Genomic DNA, 21,862 nt, shown 5'->3' with positions numbered 1-21,862 from the left:
CATACACATTTCTTTATTGTTTTTTTTTTACTTTTAGAACAAAAAGCAGAAAATATAGCAATTGCTTTTGTTCTCAAATGAAAATTATAGAAGTTTATTTTCATTGAAGTGGGATTTTACTGGATAGAATTCCATTTTTTAATTTTAAAACATATTAATACTCATGACATAGGGAAGCATTTTTTTTTATGAACTTTCTTCTACTAAGCCAGCAGTATTGTAAAAATCATTAGTTCCTGGCAGATTGAGGGGCTTTGTGTAGTTTTATAGTATGCTTGAGGTGTCACTTGATTGACAGTTAAATCAAGGGATAGTTCTATTATTTCTATCCCCAATGACATAAAAATAGTAAGCAGGAAGCAGGTTGTCATTCAAAACCAATTATTTCAACATATGACAATAGAAGTCTGGAGTGACGACTGACAAATACAGGTTCATGAAAATCTTAAACCATTCAAAGACTGGCAGACCTATATGAAAGTGGACTGAAGAATTCAGTTTTGTTTAAACTGCATAGCTGGGAGCTGGTGTGAGGAGGGAAGCAAACCAAAAAGGTAACATACAGTAAAACTTAATAAACTAATTCTGTATTAATATAAGGAATGATAGTTTCTACAATTTCATTATCTTGCATAGATAGTGATATCCTTTATATTCACAAATATCATTGCTGGTGTCAATATATCAAATCTAACAGGAAAATCTTGACAGAAAATGCATTCTGTTGTTAGTCTTACTCTACCTTTCCAACCTATTTTCCATTAGTATCCCATGAATCCCCCGCTCTCCAGCACTAATCAACTGATATATTCACTGCCATACAGTCTTCAGTCCCTTGGGCTTCTGCCATACCTTTTTTATTCTTGATATATCCCTCCCTCCTTTCTCTTTCTTACAAATCCTCTTTATCTATATGAAGACCTTCCTTTTCCATCAAGCTTTCTCAGACCATTTCAGCACATGCGTTATCACCCTCCTTTGAAATCAAACAACCTACTATCCACAATTTATTATGCATAACTTTAACTATTTTTCTCTAGTTTCTTTAATGTATCATATAGTTATATTTTTTTCCCAATGATACTATATACTTAAACATGGATAATATATTTCAAAGTAACTAAAAGAGTGCTATGCACTTAACTAATATGTTACATTGATTGACGTGCATTTTGTTTATTACATAGAGATTTGTTGAATCTTTATTTGTAGCTCTTATAGCACATGTAAGATTATAATACACAAAGCTGAGGCTGAAGTTTCTCATAGAAGAATTCCTACAGAGAGAACCCAGAACTGAATTAGAAACATTATAGTCAAGATAAGAATTTTCTGTCAACTTTCAGCCAACGGCATATAGGTTGAACCTGGCAAAATTTCACATTAGTATAGATGTTACTTTCTGCTCCAATTCCAATGTTTTGTGGGTTCCCCCCTGTTTGAGTTAGATTTTAGGCAAATATCAAGTTGCCAGCCCTCAGCATTAAGAGACATATCTTTACTGAAGAGATAAAGAAATGTGTATTTAACCAGAAATAGTGGTTAATATATTATATGTAATTTCTCATTCAATACACCAAACAAAAAAGCAGATACTAGTTTCATTTTACAGGTGAGGAAACTTTAGTTTCAGAGAGGTGTTTTTAAAATGTCCCTTGAATTGATTATGAAAATATAATGATTTCATGACTCCAAACAGATCCTTAAAAATATCAAAGAAAAAATAATGAGTTGGATTTGACAAATTTACAATTATAGAGAAATAATAAGTATCACCTTTTATTCTAGTGTAAGTGGTGCTGTATGAACCTAAACCCTTTCAACACACCTATTTTTACCTAAGTAGGTTATGTGAGTGGCTCTAAGCCACACTTTTTCCCCCCCGAGAGTTTAAATTCAGTTCAAGGACAAAAAAAAAAAAAAAAAAAAAAAAACCAACAAGCAGACTGTGTATTTGCTCATCTGTCCCATTTCTTGGGAAAGACCTTTAAAAGTCTTTTAATATATCACTTACCCTTCTGTTTTTGTTAAGCACTGTTTTTATTGGAGTTCTTAGATGATTTCTTCTAAAACCTTAGGATTTTCTGCAACAAACTATAAGCTACATCTGATATATCTAGATTTTTCTGCTTTATATTTACTTTTTTTTAGAAACTTATAAAAAAAAAAAAAAACAAGAGAAAAATTGAGATTCACTCAATAAAACTAGCCCTGAGTTAAACCCCTGAAATTTTTTTCCACTCACTTCCAAATTGGAAGAAAGAATTTATTTTAACATATCCATAAGAATAAAATACAAATCCTCAAAAACTTTGATTTAAATACTTAGATATTTTACTATCATTTGCAAAACCTGTCTCATTTATCTCTTACATCACAGAAAGTGATCTCTTTAGAGATCTGGTTTATTGAACGTAAGTGTCTTTTTGGAAGCTCTTATCATGTATTGGTCTAGCATCTAGATATACTTTATTTGGAAGTTTAATGATAATAATAATGATACTAATAATAATAATGTTGACATTACTCTGGAAAGTCACTGATCTTTTCTCAATCATTCTTTGTAATCATATTCTGTGATGATGTTTAGTGGTTCACTTTTAACGTGGAAGTGAAAGGCTAACCGTGAAAAATAATTTTTCAACATAGTTATTTTCCCTTCCATGAAAAGAGAAATAACTCAATGTTCACATGAAGAATTGCCTCAATACATAAAATGAAACATCTAAAGGAAGAAACTGTTAACAAGTTTCTTGGTATGAGAAATCACTAAGTACATAACATAAGTGGATTTCAAATGTATTATATCCTGATCAGTGTGGCATCATTTTCCCCGTGTCAAGAATATTAGGTTGGAGACTTCTGGGTGCCTCAGTAGATTAAGCGTCTGACTCTTGATTTTGGCTGAGGTCATGATCTCACAGCTTTTGAGTTCAAGCCCTGTATTAGGCTCTGCACTAACAGTACAGAGCCTGCTTGGGATTCTCTCTCTCACCCTCTCTTTCTGCCCTTCCCCTGCTCTCACTTGCTCTCTCTCTCTCAAAATAAATAAATAAATTTTAAATAAAACTTTAAAAAGGAATGCTAGGTTGATATAACAGGGGCATAGCTAACAAAAAAATTGACTGCTCTTATAACTTAAAGATCTTGAAAACTTATGAATTTTAGGGTTTTTTTTCTATTTCTTGAAAAAATGCCATTGGAATTTTGATGGGAATCTTATTGAATCAATTGACCACTTTGAGTAGTATGGACATTTTTTTAGATGTTCATTTATTTATGTTGAGAGAACAAGAGTGCAAGCAAGGAAGAAGCAGAGAGACACAGAGAGAATACCAAGCAGGCTCCACACTATCAGCACAAAGCCTGATGCAGAGCTCAATCTCACAAACTGTGAGAGCCAAAATCAAGAGACGACACTTAAGCAACTAAGCCATCCAGGTGCCCGGGTAGTATGGACATTTAACACTAATTTTTCCAAACCAAGAACACAGGATATCTTTCCATTTATTTGTGTCTTCTTCAATTTCTTTCTTTAATGTCTTATAGTTTTCAGCATATAGAATTCTTCCACCTACTTGGTTAAGTTTATTCCTAAGGATGTCATTGTTTTCCAGGCTATTACAAATGAGATTGCTTTCTTAATTTTTCTTTTTGAAAGTTCATGTTAGTGTATTGAAATGCAACTGATATTTGCATGCCTAATTGGTATCTTGCAACTTATTAAATTTATTAGTTCTAACAGTTTTTTTGGTGAAGTCTTCAGGAGTTTCCATATATAAGATTATGTCATTTGCAAACAGAGACAATTTACTTATTTTCTGATTTGGAAGCCTTTTATTTTTCTGTCTTGCCTTATTTCTCTGGCTAGTACTTCTAGTAGTATGTTGAATAGAAGTGGTAAGAATGGACATCCTTGTGGGGAATAAGCTTAGAAATTCCCTGGGCTTACATCAATGGGTTAACAAGGCATAAAGAAATAAAAAGCCATAGGATGCTCACACCTGAGTTTGGGTAAACAAGATTGGCACCCCAGGAATAAGGAGGCTAAAGGCACCAAAAATAGGGAGGTGCAAAGGCATGCCAGAATAGAGACAGGGTGCAGAGCACCCAGAATAGAGAAGGAGGGGCAAGGGCCCCAGAGGCGTGCAAAGACACCCAATACAAAGGTATATGAGGTAAGCGAGATTAGACGTTCAGGGAAGAAGAGCCCCTCAATTTAGTACTATAGCAAAAAGCTGCTTTCACAGGAGGAAAGGACCAAGTTAGGTAAACAGGTAAGTTGCCCTATAGACTGCTGTGCTGCAGGGGAAGCAGCCCAGAGCAGAAATGATTAACAAAAGAAAAGGTGCCTTGTTAACTCTGAGGTTATTCCCCCTATCTTCCTTATCCCCGAGGCTAGCTACAATAAACAGACATGGGGCCTCCTGCCTGCCGTTAACAACTGCCCATCTGCCCATCTGCCTGGCGCCAGGATTTTGTTTTATATTGACCCAAATCCTAAACACCGTATACCTTCAAAACCCACCTTTTCCCTCACATCCCCAAGTTAATGTTCCCAGTTTTTTTGTCTTTTTGTGCATGCCCATCATGTTTGTAAGCCTTCTGATCTTAGTAAATACAGGGCAAGGACCCTTATTCGGGGCTGTTGTCTTTTCCCAGATATTAGCCATCTCTCGGTTTTCATTCTCTTGTCTTGCTAGACAAGAAAGAACTTTAGACCCATAGTCTATGACACATCCTTTTCTTGTTCCAGATTTTAGAGGAAAAGCTTTCAGCTTTTCATGATTGAGCATGATGTTTGCTGTAGGCTTGTCATATGTGGCTTTTATAATGCTGTGGTGCATTCCTTCTATACCTAATTATTGAGAGATTTTATCATAAAAAGATGTTGAATTTTGTCACATACTTTTTTGCTTCTATTGAAATTCAATGACATTTATGACCTAACAAATCAGGGTTAACCAGGAATTAATTTAATTTGGGAAGAACTGGGGAGGGAGTCATTGATTTGTTAGTTGGAAGACATGTAATCTGAGGGGAGTAATCTAAGCAGAAAGGGAAATATTACTAAATCAGAAGAGAAAGAATAATGAAAGAAAGAATAAAAAGAATAAAAAAGGAAATGGTATTATTAACACAAGTGAGAAGAATGGCCTTTGGTAGAATGAAGTACACTTTCTTCATTATGACAGGCAGGAAGAAGAAAATAACAGGGGCAAGTACAGATAAATTTACAGGTAAAAAGAAGAGACAGATTCACAATTATGGTTTTATTTTATCACTCAAGCATAAGGAAAACAACTGAGAGTTATAAGACCCAGATGAGATCCTTACCAAATTACACATTTAAAGTCAAGGTGAAGGAAAATGAATAGCTAGAGGATCAGGAAAAACATCCAGAGCATATGGTGTAATGAAAGTCCTAAATAAATAAATAAACTCATACTGGGGGTTAGGAAATGAAAGAAAACACACACACAAAAACATCAAGTTAAAGACATTACAAAGAGAAAGAGAAAAAAATACAGAAAGAATATTCCTGGGAGCTCCATACAATTAAGAATGATACCTTGCATAATTTAAGTTTTTAACTTATTAACTGTAAAAGGGCTTTCATACTGTTAAAACCACTCAAGTGTTCTAACTCTGTATGGGAATCATCATTAAATCAACTATCCCTAACTAATTCTTAGAAATACTTGATGGAAGAAATACAGAAATACATACTGGGCAAATGGTGTTAATGGCAACAAACATATTTATCAAGATGCCTCTCTGAATTCTCAGAAATTCTTTTGACAAATAAATCATCATAAGTCTTCTAAAATATAACATGATGTTGATTGTGGCTACCTTATAATTATATATGACTTGTATGCTTTTCTGAGTTTTTCAAGTTGGTTACTTACAGCTTTTACCAAAAATTAATGAATTATAAGAATACAAACACACACACAAAGAAATACACTTGGTTTTTTCTCTGATTATGTATATTTGCTTCAAATTTTATAATTTAGATTCAGCATGAATTGCAATAAATGGATCTTCAGCAGAGTTACTAACAGAAAAATGAGCATTGCCATCCCCAGAAACATAAATTTTAATTCCTGTACAATTGCCATCAATTTTATCTCCAGAAATAACATCACAATATGTGCCAGCAGGAAGACCAGTTTGCAAAGTTAAAGATAATGGCCTGCAAAATAAAATTTAAGATTTAACTTGAATTCAACAGAATGAAAAGCAAGAATTCAGACTATCTCTAAAAGGTTAACTTTGTGCTGTAGAACTCTAAGCAAAGTCTCAGTGAGAAGAAAATCCAAATACAAAAACCTCTCCAGTAGATGTTAACAGTTTTCCAGGACTAAAAGTAATCTTACAAAAGATTTACTAATTCCCTAGTCAATAGTGAATATTACCACAAAATTAAAGTTAAGGAATATCAGTGAAGATTTGAGTGAATTATCACCCTTCGATAAAAGCAATTCTTGTGGTTAACACAATTCTTTTAAATTTGTTCTCATCTAAACTTAAGAAAATAATAATTACTTTCAAAAATTTAAATTTGATTATTTCTTCAAAAATATTTTTCACAAGAGGCTAAAATGAATTTGGGCTGGAGATAAAAATAATCTTGGATTTTGTGAAGTATATGGTTTTAAATATAACGCTGTCTCATAAATTTATGGGGCACCTGAGTGGCTTAGCCAGTTAAGTGAATCTTGATTTTGGCTTAGGTCATAAAAGACTCTTGACTTTAGCTCAGGTCGTGATCTCACTGTTTGTAAGATTAAGCCACAAGTCCAGCTCCTCACTGACAGAGTGGAGCCTATTTGGCTGTCTTCTCTCTCTTTGTCCTTCATCCCATTCACATGTGCGCGCGCTCTCTCTCTCTCTCTCAAAAATAGACAAACATTAAAAAAAAGAGGTCTTATAAATTTATTTTGCTTCTCCCATCCAGAAAAGATAGAAATGAAAGGACTAGCCATGGCTTCTTTTGGTAAGAAAGAGATATATTCAATTTATTTTTTTGTCAGCAAAATATAATTTAAGCTAGAATGAGCTAAGCATGAGTGAAAGTTGGCCTTGGACTGAGACATTTCAATTGCTTAAAAGATGTCTTCTAAGCTATAGTTCTATATATTAGGGAATCAATATACTAGAGGCAGAGGATATAAGTATGACCAATGAAAGCCAATAAGAAGTCTCAGAGTTAAAACTCAAAAATCTCCTGAGGCGGGTCACTGATGGACCATAAGATACATGCCCTTTATACATATGCTTTAAAAAACATATTATTTGTCAGAGAGAGACAAGGAAATGAAAAAAGAAGACCAAAAATTAGATAAAAGAGTACTTGAAAAAAAGAGCTAAAAAAAGATACTGAAGCAATATTTTTCCATTATTTAAAAAAGGGGAGGAAAGAGGAAAGGGGCTATGACATGTTCTTCTAGTGATTTCACAACCTTTATATCAACTACTCTGTGTATTTTGTGTGGGGTATATGTGTGGAAACATACATGTGCAGAATTTCTGCACATGATATGCAAGGGTGCACATAGAATAACTCCACTTAGAACAGAAAGTCCTAATAAGGAAGAGATCAGAAGAATAAGAGCCATCATTTTTCTTCTGGTTCTTTTCAGATTCCTGTGTTTTCTTAATCTGCTGACTAAAGAATTTTTTCAGATATAAAAAAAGTAAATGTGTAATAAGAGAAAGTAGTAAACCAAGAACATACTAGTATAAATGTTATTTAAAATGTTACTTCTAATTGATATCTACTTACCAGTCATCATTGTTAAAAACAATAAATCCTCTGTTTCCTCTTCCAAAAGCTACTTGATTGCTACCATTATCCCACCAGTTTCTAAAAGGTTGGCCATCAACTACATTACGGAACATAACCATGTTTCTAAAGATAAAATACCACATAAAATGCTGATGAATACATTTAACAGTTTAAAATAAAATTTTAAGAATGTTTAATATTAGAGGTCATCTCTAAATAAGAATTCCTACCTTATTTGACGCCACCGATGTTCACAGACCCAATCATTGCCACAAGTGGTGTCTGGATTAATAGTAACTTCTTTAATTACTCCATTATTATTTGGTGGCCCAATCCAATCATTAACATCCTTAATTAAAGGAAAAAGCTTAGATTTTTAACATTTCATGTATTTGTTTCTTTCTTCTTTATTACACAAAACCCAATCTGTCTTACTTGTGTCTACAGCATCTTCATTTAGTAATACTAACTCCTTCAGTATTTTTATAGCCCTTTACCAGGTCCTTACCATTTTCTTCCCAATTGCTAATTCTCTTAGTGCCATATATTAAAGGTCAGATTTTTTTTTTTTTTTTTTTTTTTTACCTCTTCACTTTCTTTCCAAGGAATTGTTATGGCTAAGCTCTGGGAAAAAAGTGAATGACATTGAAATGACAAGAACTGTAGTGTCAGAGACAGCAGAATGAAAACATAGATTCTATTACTATTAGATAAAAAATCTTAGATAACATTGGGGTGACTGGGTGTCTCAGTCAGTTGAGCACTATACTCTTGATTTTGGCTCAAGTCATTATCTCATGGTTTGTGAGTTCAAGCCCATCTGGCTCTGTGCTGGACAGTGCAGAGCCAGCTTGGGATTCTGTCTCCCTCTTTCTCTGCCCCGCCCCTGCTCATACTCTCTTTCTCTCAAAATAAGTAAATAAACATTAAAAAAAAAAAAGAAAACTTAGTTAACATACATAACTTCTCTGTGCCTAATTAAATAATTATGTGAAAAATGCCTTGAATATGATAATTGCTGAATAAATATTCATTTCTTTCATTCTTCCTTTTGGATAAATGTGCTAGTCAATACATCACAATATTCTTTACTAAATTGATCAAATTTTTAATCTTGTGATTTTCGGATTGGTAATTTTAAAGATAGAGAAAAAAATGGAAGAAATCAGTCTGGTTTGAAGTGAAAAAGATTTTTAGTTTAGGTATGAAGTTGCTGTACAATGCTGCATCTGAAATCTTCAGTTTAAAAAAAAATTCCAATAACTTTCCCAATACATTCATAATTTTATTTCTCAGTTCGTTTTTCAAATTGCTACTCAATACCCCATATATTACCCCAAATATTTTTCTCATCTTTACCTTTTCCAAAATAGTCTGTAAATTTCCCTTCTTTAATACATATATTTTCCTTCCACTTATAAGATATTTTCCCTATTTAACAAAAGTTCAACTGAACAACTTCTTTGCATTCCATACAACTTTTTAAAAAAAAGTATTTAACAAATATTTATATTGATCATACTATGGGCAGGTACTGTTTTAAGTTCTTTACAAGTGTTAACTTGTAACCCTCATATCAACTCTATGAAGTAGGTACGTATGAGAAGTACATATTTTACTTACTATATCCTTATTTTAAAGTGTTTCTTTGGGGAGGGGATGTTTGTCATACTTCTGATATAGCCTACAATACTCTTTGACAACAGAGACCATAATATTAATTGAATTGCTAAAAGCATCCTGCATCAGGTTTATACTTAAATACTTGATAAATAGTAAAAATAATAGTGTCATGTACAATTACAACAAAACTGCCTTTCCTGAGAAAAATATATATTGGACAGCACAAAAACTTACTTTTCCATTTTCAAAATGTCTTGGCCAACGGAAGCTTGACATTACTCGTGTAAATCCATACGGATGAGCAAGCATAAATCCAACTGCCATTTTGTACAGTCTGAAGGTTACAAAATGATATCATCATAGAAGAAAACAATACTTTTAATGTCATTAAAACAAATGTAAAAAAAATAGGGGGGGGGGTAGATTTTATTTCCTACCTGGAGTCCCAGAATGTTAGAATAGATGCTCCTCCAGCTCCATGTCCTCGCTGATTGTCATGATTGTCCACAAAGACAAGTGCTCTGTCAGAACGCATGAAACCCCATCCTTCTCCCCAGTTCCTATTAAAACACATATACACAAAAATACATGTATTCTTTTCCAATAGTTTTAGGGTAACCTAAATGTGTATTTCTTTTGGTATAGCATCCCCAAATGAAATTCTGTCTCTAATTAAATGATTATTGTATAGGAGTGTTTTTAAAATAAAAAAATAAATATATATAGAGATAAATAGATATACTATATATATATAGATATACTATACATTCAATGTATGTATATATGTATGGATTACTTGTATTATATTCATGTTACAGGTATAAGATTTTTGTTATAAAAAGTCCTTTTAGAGGTTTCAGTATAATTTAGATGAGACTTCAGAAGGATCAACATCCATATCACATCATACAGAATGGAAAACTGGGTTAAAATCAGGTTTCAATATTATATTGTTATAATATAAACATTCTAATATTTGAAATTAATTAATTGATATAATATATGTAAACTCCATAGTGTAGCCACATTTTAGGTACTTTATAAATGATACAATCATTTTAATAATAGCATGGCCTTCACATATTGTATACAAACACTAGTCAAATATAGTAGAGTTATATAAGACATAGATTAAAGTCTCTAGGTTATGTTTGAGGTTTTGAGATATCCTCATGATTGACATTCTAAATAATAAAGATGATACATTGGAATTTGGGAAACTATAACCCTTATTATTAGTAATTGAATCTTTAAAAATTCTAAATAAGTTCCAAAGAAGATAACTCAGATTGGAATAATAAGACTAATACATCTGTGAAATAATTTAAAAGACAAATCGTATTTCATTTACTTTAAGTAAGCCATCTTCTCTCCATCCCACTTGCGCAGAACTGTGCCTAATTTTGCACCATACTTGAATTCTGTCACACAGCCATTTCCAAAGTACTCATTGCTTTTAATTGGCTCACCACCCAGATCAATTACCTAGTAGAAATACAAGAAAAATATTACTTTAATAAGAACTTTAAAGAATTTTAACCAAAACGTTAACATTATGTAGAAAATGACTTGAAACTATTTATGTTATATGAAATACCCAAAATGGTTTTCTTTATATCAAGATTCTACCTTTTTTGCTAAATTATATGCTACAATATTAAAAATAACATGATACAAGGTGATCTGTTGTCCTGTGAGAATGTTGACCTAATTTAGTATTGTACATAAATGATAACAATAGGTCATACTTATATAGCACTTGATATCTGGATGAAAACATTTCTAAGTGGTTGATAAATATTAACTCATTTAACTGTTGGACAAAGACAAAGACATAACTATTATCACCATCCCTTTTCTTCACTTGAAAATAAAATGTTGCATACAGAGGTTAATCAACTTGCCTAAGTGAACACAGCTACTAGTGCTATAGCCAAGATTTAAACTCAGACTGGCTCAAGATAGCAACTATGTTATTATCTGTCTTTTCTAATGGTCTCTGGGGAGACGGTAAATAACACAGATGTTTGCAGCCTAAATGAATTCTCTGCACTTCCATAAAACCTCTTGTGATACAGAGTTAGATGTTAGATGCTGTTCCAATGAAAGAAGGTTAAAGAACACTCTTCTATACAAATGATACAGCCATTAAACTAAAGAAATTCTACCTTTAATTAAATCTACCATTTATTTTCTAATTAATTAAGTTATATTTTTTCATATACCTATGAAATACATATACATATATGTACTGATGTACCTCCTGGTAAATGAAGGGTTTACTTCCTTCGGGGAACCAGTTTGTATTTAGATTATGCAGTTTATCCAAAATTGCCTTCATGTCTCCAGGCCACATGTGCTTAGAAGCATCAATTCTGAACCCTGCTACACCAATGTCAATGAGGCGGTTCAGATATTCAGCAATCTTAGAACGCACATAATCTTTCTCCAGTGCAAGATCAAGAAGACCGACCAGACGACAATCTCTGACCTATTGAGGTAAAAATTTTGTGATTGATACACAAAACACCACCTTAACCTGACAATCCATTTGATTATTCATTCATTTATTCATTAACAGGTGTTTCTATAGTGTCTTTTTTGCATTGGGAACTGAACATACTGACATTCTAGTATGGACATACCTTTGATGTATTAGAAAAAATGGAGTATGTAGGAAATAAAGTAGATGAGTTTTTTTTTTTTTTTATTGGGACAAATTTAATTGGGAAAAATATTTTAAATACTGATTTGAGTTTCTAATTTTTAAAGAGTCAGACTTGGAATCCTTATTTTCATAAGGAATCTAAACCAGTATTTAAAATGAAGATCAATAAGCTACATGTGGATAATTAAAGGCACGGATAGCTCTTTATTCCAATCACTGTGGTTTTTTCTTTAATTACCTGATAAGGATCATTATAGTTCTCAATGTCTCCACTTCCAGTTCTACATTTACCATCATTAAAATCCCAATGAGAGAATGGGACTGCTGGAAAATCTCTGTTTCCAGGGTTGAAGTAACTTCCACAAGTACTGCTTGTTCCTGCACCCACACCATTCCCACTCATATGATTAATTACAGCATCCACATAAATATGGACCTGAAAAACAAAGTTTCTATTTCAGTTTGTCTTTAGAGAGGTAGAAATCTATAGTATTATCGACTAAAGTTTACAGCATGTTAATCACACTCCAAAACTGGTATTTGTTATTTTTTAACTTACCTTCCTAGTAAACCAAAAGTTAAGTGTGAAGGGAAATCCATGTGAACTGAATACCTATCTGCATTTTACCCTCTTGGTAAAATATTTACATAAATGACAAACTGGTAACTAAAACTACCATAACTATGAAAAAATACAAATAGCCTTTTGGGGGGACAGATCAGAATCATAGAAGACAGGAGAGAACATTGGTTTTTGAAATTTCCATGCATCATCCTAAGAAAGAAGCAGCTAGCCTCTATTATCTACTTAGCATCTAAAGAGAGGAAGGTAAATCTCTCATAATATAACTATTTACCATCAAAAAACCTATGGGGAAGAAGACCCAGAAATTATAGGTGCATATACAAGCCACATAAAAATTATAACAAATATTGCAACTGGAATTTCCAATTCCTAACTAGAAAGTATTCCCCAGAAATGTGTACAGTTATATTTGCTTTATAAATAATTTTAGCTTTAAACTTTGATTGAAATTTTCTTTAGTAGACAAATGGTACATATACAAAGATTTACAAAAGCTAAACATAGGTAACAATTAAGTTCTAGTTATAGCTTAAGTGTAAAGTAAAATAAAATAAAATAAAAAACTATGGAAAATATTCTGCTCATAAGGAACAGGAGACAAGAGAGAGAATTTTCCTAAATAATGTTTTTAAAGGAAATTTTAATTCACTTACACCAACGTTGTTACATCTAGTCACCATGTCTTTGAATTCATTTTCATTTCCTGATCTTGTGCATAACTTGTAGCTAACTGGTTGGTATCTTTCCCACCAAGGTCTTAAAGGGCTATTAATCACAACATTTTCATTGGGTGGAGAGATCTACAAATAAACAATAAGTATCATATTATGGGTTACTTTATATCATCAGATACTCTATAACATAATCAATGATCTAAACTTATTTCTGAATCTTTGCATATACAGCTACATTTTTAACTACCACATTGGAAATGTCCTCCTGAAGAAGGTTTATATCAGAAACAAAACATAAAGTTGTCAATAATACTAAATTTTTTTCTTCCTCAGTAAACCATTTTAGAGTACCTATTTGTGCAGTAAAATCTTCCAGCTTCACAGATATAGATCATAATACCATTTACTATAAGCACAGAAAACTTTGCAGTTTATACTAAGAATAATACCCACCTGAACCCCTCCAAATCCTTTGGGAGCTAAGTATCGCTCACATTCAAGAGCAATGTCAGCCCAGCGCCACTCAAACAGATGGACAATAGATGTCCGTCCAGGCTTGGTATTTGGGTTATACTGAGCCCAGCAGAACCCAATGACTGAAAGCAACAGAAAGAACTTCATTTTGCTTTGAAGTTGTCAGTGTTCTTTGCAGCAACTATTTATCTTCCTGTAAGAAAAATATTTTACTAGGTAAATATTAACATGAATAAATACATAGAGCATAAAGTGTTTAATCATGATCTGAAAAGAATTATCAACAATGATAATATTAACAGGTGAAGAATATCTGTAAACAATATACCAGGCAAACCATCTAAATGACCTTTTAGAACTTAATGCTTTGTTTACTGAGGGAATATTAACGTTTTTCAACATCTGGAATTTTATATAGAGAGAATCCTCAATCATAGATTATTTAATCAGAATTAGATTTTCTTTCTGAAGTCCTTCACAAATAGAAGGAAAATCACAATCAAAGCCAGTTGAATTTATAATCAAAACATTGCCTTAACTATCTATTTGCAAACATTATAATGTTTCAATTTCAAAAAGAAACAAGATATTTAATTCAGTTCTTTTCTTATACCACCAACCCTAATTTTTAGTTATTTAACTTTCTACATTAAGATTTAAGAAACTATTTGGAAGTTGAAATAAAGATAGAGACACTTTTCTCCACTCCATCAAATCATATGCTTAATGCAGTGGCTGTAGCAGCAGAGCGTTTTGTTTTTTTCCCCTTATAGCCAAATATTTCATACCTGATAGGACACTAAATTAATAAATTCACACCTCATTTTCTTCTTAACGTAAGTAAAAACCTATGAAAGAGAATAATAGTACAGGTGGAAAACACTTAATCCTTTAATCCAACAAGCATTAACTGAATATTGTTTTTTGTTTAAGCATGTGGATGATATTTGGGATATAGTAATAAATAAGATAGATAGGATTCTTGTTCTTGTTACATTCTAGTGTGGAAAGAAAATATATGAGTAAATGATGATGATGATACATTGAAGATATCAATAAGAACTAGTATGAATTAATAGTAATAAAATAGAAAGTGACTTTGCCATTAAGGTATTTTAAACTAAATATTCAGGAAAGATTTCTTTGTGGAAATGATTTTCAGCTAGTATTTGAAGGATTAGAAGCACCCAGTGATTTGAAGATCAGAGAAAGAGCAATCTAGAGGAAAGTACAACAGAAAAAACCCAAGGAAAGAAAAACTTCAAGCAATATTAAATAAGTAAATAAATAAATAAATAAATAAATAAATAAATAAAAGTCAGTGTAGCTAAACAATATGTAATAAAGGGAAGGGCAAAATGATATGAGGTCTGAGAATTAGGCCAGATCATGTAGGATCTTGTAGAATATAATGAAAGAGAGAGGCATTGTGTCTGTAAGAAAGGGAGCTAAGAAACTCTGGTGTACTTTAAAAGAAAATCACTCTTGTTACTCTGAAGAAATTGGATTATAGGAAAACAAGAGTAGGGGTAAGGAGATCTGTTAGACTTTTTTAGTGGTTTAAGAAAGAGGTGAGTGGCTCAGACTAAGGGCATTAACAGGATATATTTCATAGGCAGAGAGGTAATAGGTTTATGGATAGATTAGAGCTGAAGAATGAGGGAAAGAGAGGGGCGCCTGAGTGGCTCTGTAGGTTAAACGGCCAACTTTGGCTCAGGTCATGATCTCTCAGTTCATGAGTTTGGCTCAGGTCATGGTCTCTCAGTTCATGAGTTTGAGCCCCACGTTGGGCTCTGTTCCAACAGCTTAGAGCCTGGAGCCTGCTTAGGATTCTGTGTCTCTCTCTGTCTCTGCCCCTCCCCTGCTTGCACTCTGTCTCTGTCTCTCAAAAATAAATAAGCATTAAAAAATTTTTTTTTTTTTTTTTTTAAAGAATGAGGGAAAGAGAAAAACTAAAGAACTAGGTATCTGGTAATGATACCATTCATTAAGATAAGGAAAAATAAGGAAGTACCAGCTTTGGGGAAGGGTTACATAGAGCACTATGGTCCATAATTATTTCTCTAGCAACCCTAATGCTCTCCTTTGGTCCTTCTTCCAACTCACCATGTAAACACTATGTGTCCTACTTTCTTAGTCAGTTCAAGTTACTATAACAAGATTATCACAGACTGGGTGATAATCAACAAATATTTATTTCTCATAGTTCTGGAGGCTAGGAAGCCTGAAATCAAAATGTCAGTAGGTTCAGTGTCTGGTGAGAGCCCCCTTCCAGGTTCATAGATGGCCATCTTCTCCCTGTATCTTTACATGATGGAGAACAGAGTAGAGCTCTAGTCTCTTTTCTTACAAGGACACTAATGCCATCATGGGGCTCACTCTCATGACTTCATCTAAACCTAATTACTTCCCAAAGACCCCACAACCTTATACCACCCATGGGGAGCTAGGGTTTCAATATGTAAAGTTGGTGGGGGGGAGACGCAAACGTTTAGTCCCTAATGCTTACCCATTGCAAAACTAAAATTTCCTCATATTTCACAAGTAATTTCACTGCTCCATAATTTTTGAAGTGTTTTCCTTTCTATAATCACCTTCCATCATCCTTGTATACTTCATAAGCAACATCTTTTAAAGCCTTTCCTGTTATTCCCAGGCATAGTTAATAACTGATCTATATGATAGCTTTTTAACATATATCACAATATTAAGCTGTATTTGATTTATATTGTAAATATATTATAAATAATTAAGTACTTATGTGTCCATCATTCTGGACAAAACTTCTTAAAGGTAGACTTCCTATCTAATATTCCTAGAAACTAGCAAAACAAATAGCTAGTAATGGCTTATGTAATCAACAAATTGTAACATAAGATTCTAAATTCTAGGCACTGTGCAAGGCATTGGCATAACTTGGGTTATGTCTTCAATGATTTTTAAAAATAAACAAACACTGTCAGAAATTATGTGATACAATTTAATCTTTGCAAAAACTTTTTACACATAAAGGAACTATAGCCCAGATAAACAGTAAATTGTCCAGGCTCAGACAGTATATAACAAGCCAGAATTTGATAATAGGTCCTACCACAAATCAACATTCTCTGTATTATACCAATATTCCTCATAGTATTCTAGAGGTGTGATATCCAACATGGTAGCTACAACATTTGGTTACTGATAACTTAAAATATTAGTCTGTACAGAAATGTGCTATAAGTGTAAAATATACTCCACATTTTGAAGAAATAGTGTGAAAAATTAATGTAAAAAATTAATAATTTTATGTCATTTATATGTTGAAATGATATTTTGTGATGCATTAGGTTAAATAAAATTTATTATTAACCTTAATTTCCCCAGCTTCTTTTGGCATCTTTTAATATTTGGCTATCAAAAATTGTTAAATTATATATGTAGTTTTCATTAAATTTCTAATGGGCAGTACCATTCTAGAGATAATGTTAAATCAGAGAAAGGACACAACTGTACACAAACATAAGTAACAATAATAAAATAAAGAATATGATTACTACTTTAAGAAAGATACAAGTAAAGTGTTTCATGATTTCATTGATAGAAAAAATAATTTGTGCTGGATGAGAACAGAGGAAGATACAGTCAATTCAAAGAACAGGTTTGACTTTAACCTTTAAATAAAACAGAGAAGGTGAAATAGCTCTGACTAAAAAAAATAAATAAAAACAAAAACAAAAATGAAAACAAATTTAGGAAATGAGAAAGAAGAATATCAAGAAACCAATATAGTTTTGTAGAACACTAAGTAAGGTGCAGGGGAGCCATAGGAATTAAGGTAGGAGAGTCATATTGAGATCTCTTAAAGTCAAGGAGGAGAAAGTAGAATTTCTTCCTAAAGCTATAAGAAGCTACATAGAAGGGTGTTGTTCATTTGTTTGTTTGTTTGTTTGTTTTGAAAAACAACAGTAACATGATTAGAGCTTTTAAAGTATATCAGATGGATTGGGAAGCAAAGAGAACTGAGATAGAAACAATTGAAAATAGCAGTAGGAGTGAAATTGAGTGTATAATAAATTGTTACAATCAGTGTCACCCAGTGAATGACACTTGCTTGTATCCAATTTGGGGTCTCTTCCTTCATAGGCTATGGAATTGGCTTATAAATCGTTTTGCCCAGTGGGATGTCAGCAAATAAGACACAAACAAAAGTTTGACTATCATTTACCCAATGGATCTTGATCTCTTGAAAAATCTAAGACCATTGTGTTGTTTGGATAACTAGGATAAATTACCACATGAAGAGATCTAATTGTTTCTACCCATTCCAACCATCTGAGTTGATCTACCAACTAACTGTAGTCGAATGGTTATTCCAGGGCAAAAGCAGCAGAAGAACCACCTAGCCACCCATAAAATTGTGAGGCATAATACATTATTATTGTTATTCGGCAATAATTCACTAATACAGAAAGGAAAGATAAAATAGATTTGGTGGAGACCAAGTCTACATGAAATGGTAAGTAACTGGATGTAGGAAAATAAAGAAAAGGAAGAGTCAAAGGGGACTCTGATTTAAAGGTTAATGAATCGAAGAATGACAATGCAATTACCATTCTTGAGCAATCTAGAAGCAGACTTGGTTAGGGAAACTGAAGAACTAATACTGGGATATACTGAGATTGAAGTATAAAAAAGTATTAGATATGAAGAAAGAAGCAGATAGATTTGGGAACTTTCAACAAAGCAATGATAGTTTCAGAAATGGCATACAAAATATTTAACAACTGGATTTGGTCACAGACACTGACCAATCAGAATAGATACCATCTATAAACAACTAGTATATATAAGTCAATGAACATGGATGAATTATCAGGCCTGGAGAGCTGGACCCTTGAGAGTAGACAAAGAGAGTTGACAAGACAGCTGTTGAGTCCAAATTTACAACTTTGTTTGGGTAAAGCCCAGCAGTGTATATGATAAGGGAGATTGGTGGGAGCATATAAAGAGGTGCCTTCATAATAGGGAAAGGACTTTTATTACCAGAGAAAGGCTTTCAAAAACAAATAGGAAGGAAAATTTGCAAGGAGGACAAGAGACCAACTGGATGTAGATGAGTATTAGAATAAGAATAGGAGAGAAGACTGATGAGACTGTGGATGATATAGGGCTGATGGTGATAAAGAGGCGGGAATTAGATAAGAGGAGCATGGTTTGAACTTTATACATGACTTAAGGTTCCAAATGTTAAAATGTAATGGTTAAGAACATGACCTTAGGAGTTAGACAAACTACAGTTTAAATTCTGACCCTGTCATTTATCATCTGTGTGACCGTGGAAAATAATCTCTTTAAGTTTATCTATGAACTAGAAAAAGCAATATGTACCTCATAAAGCTGTCATGATGATTAAGTGAATTAACACCAATAAAGCTGTTATCCTGGTGTATAAATACAATAAAAACTCAATATATTTGGCTGCTGTAATGTTATTATTGTTTTGTTATTTTTACTGCTGGTACTGTTCAAACTGCTCTAAACTCGGGCTCTCTTTCTACTTCTACTTATTATCACTTGGACATTCTCTCTTTCCATTCCACTCTTGCCAAATTCTAATAATACTTTCTATTTCTCAGAACTATTTGCACACACACCCCCCACACACACACACACAAACACACGGAAGAATAGATAGTGATAAGAAGGAACTGGCAATGTTTTCTACCTATTTTTTCCACTCTTCTTTTTCTCTCTTTTAGTTTTAACCTCTTTAGAACTTCTAGCAGACACACATTGATTTTGAGATAACTTCTCATCACTGCCTCATTAGTTAACTCTGAACTGTTCTTTTAATAGCAAGTGTTTTTCACATGTATGTTAAGATGTTATTAAAATAAGGGATAACATATTAAAATTATGCAGACATAATTCGGGAAATTTTACCGGCACCCCAGCATAGGTGGATATATACAATCATACAATAATCTTTATCAAGGGTCAGTCACTGTCCTATATTTTCTCATTTAATCTTAATTTTCCTCTCAATCTAAAGAGCTATAAACTCCATAAACATTAAAACAACTAAAGCATATTTTTATATCTTGTGAAGTAAAATCTGCAAACAAATCCTTGACATCTTTGACATCAATAACAAATTAAAAAAATAAGAACTTGAGATAGTTATTATGGCTACTTCTCATTATAGATTTCCTAAAATTGTTCCCCTCAGAGAAGCTATTCACAGTTATTAATACTAATATCAATGCTCTGCTGCCCACATCTCATATTTCTTCTTTAAAAGAAGAAATTTCCTTTTCAAGTTTTAAGGGTTACTATAATAAGTCATATGAGATGTCTTGGGAGTTCCTTAAAAATATGAGCTAGAACATTTGATAATATCCTACCGATAAAGCAATACTCCTTAAGAAGTATTTATATTTGAAGTGCCAATAAAACATATCCGATGTTAAAAAGAAAAAAAAAATTCTATTAACTCAGACTCCTCCATAAGTTTTCTAGTTTCTGATGTTCTCAAGTATTTTTTTTCTCAATCAGTATTATATAAAAGATACTTGTTATTTTATTTAATGTCTACAATATAAATGACATCATAAGGGAAAGGCTCTAGAAAAAATTCAGGACTTGTCTTAACACATGAAATACCATAAATTTGGTCATTTAGCTTAAGTCTACCTAAATCATACCATGGCTTAAATAGCATAAAGGAGCTCTATTAAAATGTTAAGCAAAAAGTAATAGTCAAAAAACCACTATTTCTATAGCTTCCTTTCTACCTATATAAATGTCAGTTACCTATATAAGTATTAGTTATTTATAATGTTCTTTTCCCCTTTCCAAAACAACCTCTCATCTCAGGCATATACTAATATATTTTTTAACATGTAGATAAATTAACATTAACCTAAAATAAACAAGTTATCTACTCTTGTCATTTGTAGTTATTAGCCTAGATACTTCATATCTATATAAATATCTTTAGAGTAAGTTGTTTAAAGTATTATTAAAAATTTTAACAGAAATACCTTAAATGTCACATCTATGCTTGTTATTTTGTCACTTTTATTTATCTCCAAATGTTTTCTTTTTCTATTTTTCTAGTTTTCAATATTCTAGAACTTTAATTAGTATTATCAATACAGTAGTTGTTCAAGTTAGTGGTTTCTCTTACTGAAAAAAAGTCTTAATTCCTCTAAATTTTACACTGAATCATGTACAATTTTCTCAAAACAGTATCCTGTCTCCTATGAGCTACCTACCTCCATAAAACAAAAAGAAAAACAAAAACAAAAAACTTAAAGGAAAAACAGGAAAATGAACCCTGAGCTCAGGATAATAAATCACCTATGAAGTTAAAGAAGGCAAATATAATCAAGTTTACCTACCAGATTCTTTAAATGAGAGAAACGTTTTGAGCCAAGACTCAGACACACTTCAAACAGAAACAGTACATTTTGTGCTGCTGGAAACTGAAACTTGAGTTGTCAACAAACCTAAAATAGCTTGTAAAACTTTGACCCGTATCAAATCATATGACAGAAACCACTTATTTCAAGACAAAAAACGGGGGGTAGGGACTACAATACTCACAAAACATTAAGATAACTTACCACATCAACTTCTTTACATCAGCAAACTCTCAAATTGACAGGTCAGTCTTTTCAATCATACAATAACAAAAATCATATAGTTCTTGTTTTGCTTTCTCTTCAATGAGGAAAAAAATGCTGAATTTAAAGCTTTATAGATTTCCTATAATCCTCTTCTTCTCCATAGGTGCTCTTACAATGCTGTTCCAACTCTCCAAACCAAATCTGTGAAAAAAAGTCTAATGTGAGCTCCACAGTGATACTTGATTAGCTACTATCACTCCCAATTCCCAGGAAAACCAACTGTCTTCCCTCGGCTCAATTTGCCTCCCTGACACTTCTAATTACACTGTACCTTTTCAGTTGTTTGCTTTCTCTTTTGGTCTTCCTTTCTCTTTCTCAGTATTATCTCCCAATCTCAATTAGTCTTTTTATTTCCTAAATCATTTATAT

The 21,862-nt window shown here is 32.6% G+C and overlaps 1 protein-coding gene across 2 annotated transcripts; it reads right to left on the bottom strand.

Annotated features, from left to right (window-relative positions):
• Positions 1–5,966: 5,966 nt before the first annotated feature.
• AMY2B (amylase alpha 2B) lies at positions 5,967–21,634 on the bottom strand. 2 transcript variants are annotated; one of them, XM_030324277.2, is made up of 11 exons: positions 21,431–21,634; positions 13,800–14,013; positions 13,326–13,472; positions 12,325–12,522; positions 11,679–11,909; positions 10,770–10,903; positions 9,856–9,978; positions 9,653–9,752; positions 8,026–8,144; positions 7,793–7,918; positions 5,967–6,199 (listed from the first exon to the last, which is right to left on the bottom strand). In XM_030324277.2, exons 2-11 carry the CDS (start codon positions 13,965–13,967, stop codon positions 6,010–6,012), a joined length of 1,536 nt encoding a protein of 511 aa, XP_030180137.1. In that variant the 5' UTR covers positions 13,968–14,013; positions 21,431–21,634; the 3' UTR covers positions 5,967–6,009. The 2 variants fall into 2 exon arrangements, with proteins under 2 accessions (XP_030180137.1, XP_030180136.1); XM_030324276.1 differs by lacking the exon at positions 21,431–21,634 and adding an exon at positions 21,206–21,285.
• Between the last annotated feature and the right edge of the window lie 228 nt (positions 21,635–21,862).

This window comes from Lynx canadensis, chromosome C1 (genome assembly GCF_007474595.2).
Source record: "Lynx canadensis isolate LIC74 chromosome C1, mLynCan4.pri.v2, whole genome shotgun sequence".
In the NCBI taxonomy this organism is placed as follows: domain Eukaryota; kingdom Metazoa; phylum Chordata; class Mammalia; order Carnivora; family Felidae; genus Lynx; species Lynx canadensis.
This window is presented reverse-complemented; position numbering and strand designations above follow the sequence as displayed.